This window comes from Hevea brasiliensis, chromosome 16 (assembly GCF_030052815.1).
Source record: "Hevea brasiliensis isolate MT/VB/25A 57/8 chromosome 16, ASM3005281v1, whole genome shotgun sequence".
In the NCBI taxonomy this organism is placed as follows: domain Eukaryota; kingdom Viridiplantae; phylum Streptophyta; class Magnoliopsida; order Malpighiales; family Euphorbiaceae; genus Hevea; species Hevea brasiliensis.
In genome coordinates this window covers 58,118,307-58,124,938 of record NC_079508.1, presented here as the reverse complement: position 1 = coordinate 58,124,938, position 6,632 = coordinate 58,118,307, and the positions used below count along the sequence as shown (strand labels likewise).

The window sequence follows — 6,632 nt, the reverse complement described above, 5'->3', positions numbered from 1 at the left end:
TCACCAAAACTTGTAGAAAATTAGTTTTGTTGATTCATTTTAATATTTGAGTCAAATAAAATAATGTTTGATTAGTTAGTTACGTCTACATCCCTATCTGGCATAAATTTATAAAAGCCACGTCAGCCAGCTTTTATATATATATATATATATAATTTCAGAAAAGATGGTTCAAATTTAGAAACCAACTCATGATTAGATGAGAATTGTAAAAGAAAGCATCCGCCATCAATGGATCAATGACATGATTTATTTTTGGGTTATGGAAAGGGCATGCATGAGAGGCAAATACAAAAAGCAAATTTTATGCATGGCGTAACTTTAATTATCACAACTCCAAGATTAAGACACTTCCTTTTCCTACTCCAAAACAATTGTTTTGACTTTTGACAGTCTGCTTTTGCATTCAGTTTAATTAATCCTTGGATTACTAGATCATTAACTTAATTAAAATCACTTGATTTGCGAGGAATAAAAATATTTATTTTGTCTTCTTTCCTAACATTCAAACATCCACTATTAATAGGATTGAAAATGCAAGCCCCACCAATGAGGCTTCAGAGATTTTGGATTGAAATCGAAGTTTTAATAGGAAATAATAAAATTCACACATATTTCAAGAAGGGCCCTTAGAGTTACAAATCGGTTGTTGTGATATTAATAGCAGGATAATTCAGGGACAAAACCACACAAGGTGTTAAAGGCTGTGCATGATCTTTCAAGGGCCACACCTTACAGCTCATGATGAAAGCAAATCATAATCTTTGCACACACAGAGACTCAGCAGGTATATTGCCAACTATCCATGAAAACACCAAAAAAAAAGGTGCAAAATTTAAGCACCCCAACTGTTACCTTATATCTAACCACTATTAAATTGTATCTTTGAGTCCAATAATTGTATCTCTGAGTCCAATAAATAGCTAGCAACATATAATGGTATGATCATTGCATCGGTGAGTCCTAAATTGTGTTAACTTCTTCTATTACTAGTAATTTTCATAGCCCAGAAGAAGAAGAAGAAGAAGCACATTTACTGTTTCTAAAACATGAAGTTTCTCTTTGAAAGGCTTGGATATTCATCTTCTTTTACCATTTTCTTTGTCTTAGTGACTAGCTTATTTATCCTAAACACTGCAATCCCTACCATAACTTTGCCCAACAATGAAAAGATTCCAGCAGTTTTTGTGTTTGGAGACTCTATAGTGGATACAGGCAACAACAACAATATCAAAACCCTTGCCAAGTGCAACTACCCTCCTTATGGGAGAGATTTCAATGGTGGAAAACCAACCGGAAGGTTTAGCAATGGCAGGGTCCCCTCCGACTTTATAGGTAGTCTTAATTAACTATTTATATTATATATTCTGCGTGTGTAATTCTTATTCATTTCATATACATTTCAAGATGATGAAACGTCAATTTAATATCAATCTAAAAGCACGCATGCATGTTTAATATAACGTAACATATTTAATATAAAATCAAAATTTGTTAAGTGTATTTTTTAAGTACTAAGCAATAAATGGAATGCTTGCATGTACAACAAAACCAAAAACACATTTTTCTTTTTTTTAGCGATGAATTTATAGATTCATCACCAATATCATGACTTGGTGATGAATTTATAGTAAATTCGTTGCTTATTTCTGTTAACTATGAGTGTTTATGCTACGATTAAATTAATCTGTTGCCAGTTTTAAACTTAATGATGGATTTATTGGTCTCATAAATACTTATTACTGACAGGTATTAACAATGAATTAATGATGGATCAACAATAAATATGTCATTAATCTATTGCTAATTTATTACTAAGTCTTATTATTAGTCTTGGATTTAGCAATAGATTCATAAATGCACTGCTGAAGTTTCTACTTTTTTTAGTGAAATTTATTGTAATGAAAAAAAAAAATCCTCACAAGCATTTCATATTTTAGTTTAATAACTTAGACAGTGGAAAATTTTAATATATATTTGTTATTATTGTTAAAATTGCCATTGAGAAAAATATTTTTTTAAAATATATTAATTAAAAAATATTAAAAATTAAATTTAAAATATTTTTATCATGGTAACATTAAAATAGAAAAATAATTTTTCTAAACTATTATTTTAACTGCATCTAAAATAATATTTCTTCTCAAAAATGCTTTTTTGATATTGAATCAGAATACCAAATTAATGAGGCCATAGTCTCATAAATACAGTCTATGATTGAACGCTAAATAATTTATGCATAAAGAAAGTTTACTCTCAAAATAAATGTTGTGCAAAAATTTTCATCAGCTGAAGCATTTGGTGTAAAGAAACTGTTGCCGGCTTATCTTGATCCGAACCTGCAGACTGAAGACCTCCTAACTGGAGTTTGCTTTGCCTCTGGCGGTAATGGTTTTGATAATATCACATCCTCACTTCCGGTAATTTTCGCTCTTCCCTTCTTGTCTGTGTCGAGACTTCGATTAAATTTCTGTTGTTAATTATAATTAACTAGGTTGTTTCCATTTTCTGGAATTCATGCAGCCAGCATTTACCTTATCGGATCAACTACAACAGTTCAAAGATTACATAAAAAAGATAAATTCAGCAGTCGGAGAAGAAAGAAGTGCAACAATCGTATCCAAAGGCATATTCATAATCTGCACAGGAACCAACGATATTCTTACTACTTATTATACTACTCCATTTAGGCGATTTCACTACACCATTGATTCCTATGCGGATTTCTTGGTTAGCTTAGCTTCAAGTTTTATCAAGGTATATGATCACCTTTGTTATAATCCCTTATTAGGAATCTAAAATTTTAGAACAATTCAATTCCATTAATGTTTTAATCAATTTTTAAAATTTAATTCTTTTTTAACTTAAAAAAAATATTTTCAAAAAAAATAAAAATTAAATATAATTACGTAAGATTTCAATTAATTTTTTTTAAATAATTTGTTTAAAATAAAACTGATATATATTATTTATTATAATATTTAAAATTGAACAATAGAGTAAATAAAAGAAATATTATATATGGTCTAAAAATAGATTTTAAATATCTAGCTCCAACATAGCACCCATTATTCAAGACTCTATTAGTTTGCCTATCTAGCAGGTCATCTCATTAACTAACGGGAAAAGCTTGATGATGCTTTCCAATTAAGTGGGTAGCTACCGGTGGCTTATTTAGGGTGTTTGGTAAAATGAAACTTAAAGATTCGTTTATCAGTCCATCAATCAGTCTAGTAAATTCAATTTGATTTTTAAAAATTTTATCTTAAAAATTATTTTTATGAAATCAAATCAATTAAACTTAGATTTGGTTGGTGATCTGGTTTAATCCAAGATGGAATCACTAATTCTGATTCAAGAGTACATTAAAGATTTCATTTTGGTCCCAATTTTAGACCTTACCCTAGTTCTGATTCAATTTCAATTTAGCTAATATCAATCAAATTTAGTGATAGACTTTTTTAAAAAAAAAAAGGTTTCTTAAATAAAAAATTAATTTTACACTGAATTATACTGGTCAGTTTCAGTCTGATTCATAATTATTTGAATTAATATAAATTTTAAATTAAATTAATCCAATTGTTTCGAATGATTATATTGATAGCTTAGCTACTGCATAGATGGAGTCAATTTAAAAAACCCCGATATGAAGAATTATGTTGCTGCAACTATAGAAATTTTTAGGATTCTAATTAAATATTGGTCCATTAATGTAAAATGTGAAGTCAAGAAGTTGGCTAAATGTCCCTGAAGATGCCCCACTTGAAATGGTAAACCCAAGCAGGTGCATTTTCTATTAATAAAACCTTTCGGCATCAAGTTTGAATTAGTAAACATTTTTTAAAATTCAGTATCAAGTTTTGAATTAATTTGTTGGTTCTGTGTATCTAATGAGGAGCAGAATCGTTGACAGGAACTTCATGGTCTTGGGGCAAGAAGATTTGGAGTACTGAGCTTACCACCAATAGGGTGTGTACCATCGCAGAGAACTATACGTGGAGGCTTAAAAAGAAAATGCCTAGACTATGCCAATAAAGCTGCAATCCTCTTCAATTCCAAGCTAGCCTCTGCTATCCATGCTCTGAATTCAACGTTTTCTGATTCCAATCTTATATATCTTGACGTCTACAATCCACTGATTTCCCTCATCCAAAATCCTGCTAAATATGGTATGCTTAATGCTTAATACATCATCATAAGTAGAAGATTTTGCTAGCTGGTATGAGATTATGATTTTTGGAGTGGATGTATACAGGATTTGAAGTGGCAACAAAAGGATGCTGCGGCACTGGAAAAATAGAGGTGACTTACCTTTGCAATCGCTTTGTTGACCCATTAACGTGCAAAGATGATACAAAATATGTATTCTGGGATAGTTATCATCCTACAGAGAAGGCTTACGAAACCCTTATCACTCTTATCCTCAAAAGAGCAGGGAATGTGTTCGGCTGATGATACTCTCCTCTCTCTTTCCTTCCTGTTTTCATATATATGTATTTGAAAGTTTGATATCCGTTTGAGAATCACATAATGGTGTAATGCATTTGTGATTTAATCTCATTTAAGTGAAATTAATTATTATGTTCTTATTTATATATCAAACTTGTTTGAACATTTTGATTAAAATCCACAAAACAAGTAAATATTTTAAAATTTTTAATTTTTTTAAGGATTTTTTTAAAATTATTTGACCAATAAAAGATTTCATGATGGAATTGATCGTCTCATATTTGTCCGTCGCATCCAATCAAACAGCCGAAAAAAGAGCATGAAGCTCACCAATCCAACAAGCCCTTGATGCTCTTTTATCTCATCTCCTCAATCTTTTTCTTCGTATCACCGTCATATTTCATGATATACCTTATCTCTCTATACGTAAATGATTGTCAACAAAATTTAAGATATATTGATAAATTCTTTCAACTTGTATGATTATTTAATTTCAGTCACTGAACTTTAATTTATTAAAAAAAATCTCTCAATTTTAATTTTGTTTAAGAAAAAATTTATTGACCTGTGATAATAGATTTCGAGTTAAAAAAAGAAAATTACCTTTTTGTTATCTTTTCCTTTTTTTTTTCTTTTTTGCCTTAACAATTAAATTAATTAATAATTATTATCAGTAAAATTATTTTATTTTAACTAATATTATTAATAAAATGATTAATTATATATATTATTTATTATTAATTAAAATTTAATTTATAACAATATAAAGTAATAATAATATTTTTTTAATATATGATATTTTATTAATATTTAGTTTTTATATAAAAAATAAACAATAATAAATAATTTATAGATTTATTTTGATAAAATATTAATTTAAAAAATAACTTGAAGCCTAATATAACAAATTAAAGGAATTTTTTTCAAATAAATTTAAAATTTAAAATTTTTATTTTAATAAAATTAAATAATTGAAATAAAATGATTATCTAAATTGAAGGGTGATAGATAGAATTAGTCCAAAGTTCATGTATTGAACTAAAAGTTGCTTTCACTTAAACGACTTCTAACTGATTTGATTTGACTTCTCTATCACCGACGATTCCATTTCTGAGATTGAGAGTTCCTTGGCTTGTGTTCTATTAGTAACCACGGGTGCGCAGCGGGAAGCGTTCTTTATCAGATAATGATAGAAGACTTAACGCTTGGAGATGTGGCAATGCATTTAAGAAATTGTTCCATTGAACGTAATCCTCTCAAGCGTCGGGAATAGTGACATGCTATATATTCTCTTATTATTATTATTAAATTCTCTTATTCTTCTTTATTTGGTTTTTGATGTTCGACATCCAACAACATTCAATTGCTGCTCTAAAAACAATAGCCACCTGGCAATTGAAATACCGCACTATAAGCTCTCTGGTATGGAATTCCATCCGCCGTGCGATGGAAACCGTACAATTGCTGGATGTGCGAGGATGGCCACCTTTTTGGGCTCTATCCATGACTCCCAATCTCAGTCGTTCGATCTAAGAGCTTGCATACAAAGCATGAGGCCAATATTGCGTTAGATGGAAAGAAAAACGCATGAATTTCAACTCCAAATTCGTTGGCCACGTACGTTGATCATTGAAATTCCAAGGTTTTAAAGACGATACTATCAGAACTAGGATGGCACGATCTACACACTGACAGTGTGAAGGACCACAAGAACCAGAAACAGACATTCTTGTCAGTATACCATAGAAATAGATGAAAAGAAATTGGCCTCATCTTTCTACAAAAAAAAAAGCTTTGAGGTACAATGTGCCTGAAGGAACACATGGGGGGGGGATAATGAGAACTAGGATGGCACGATCTACACACTGACAGTGTGAAGGACCACAAGAACACAAGCAGACATGGTCTAGCTTTCTAGCATAGTTGGGTGGGCAAAGAAATTGGCCTCATCTTTCTACACTTGAGGCCTATATTTGCCCTTATCAGAAAATGCGGATTGAACAGCCATCAAGGATAAGTGACTCTTATGTATTATTTATTGAATTTCTTCATTTTCTAAACTTTCTCGTTAATTAAAATTTTACCATCTTACATCAAACGCAGTAAAAATGTTACCAGCTTTCAAAAATAATATTAAATAAATAATAGCCAAGTTATTGTCATGTGTCATTAAACTCACAATT

General features: G+C 30.2%; 1 protein-coding gene across 1 annotated transcript; it reads left to right on the top strand.

The window, feature by feature from the left end:
• Window positions 1-920: 920 nt before the first annotated feature.
• LOC110652037 (GDSL esterase/lipase EXL3) lies at window positions 921-4,593 on the top strand. The gene is made up of 5 exons (XM_021807528.2): window positions 921-1,335; window positions 2,290-2,420; window positions 2,524-2,757; window positions 3,914-4,169; window positions 4,256-4,593. Exons 1-5 carry the CDS (start codon window positions 1,050-1,052, stop codon window positions 4,450-4,452), a joined length of 1,104 nt encoding a protein of 367 aa, XP_021663220.2. The 5' UTR covers window positions 921-1,049; the 3' UTR covers window positions 4,453-4,593.
• Window positions 4,594-6,632: the final 2,039 nt, after the last annotated feature.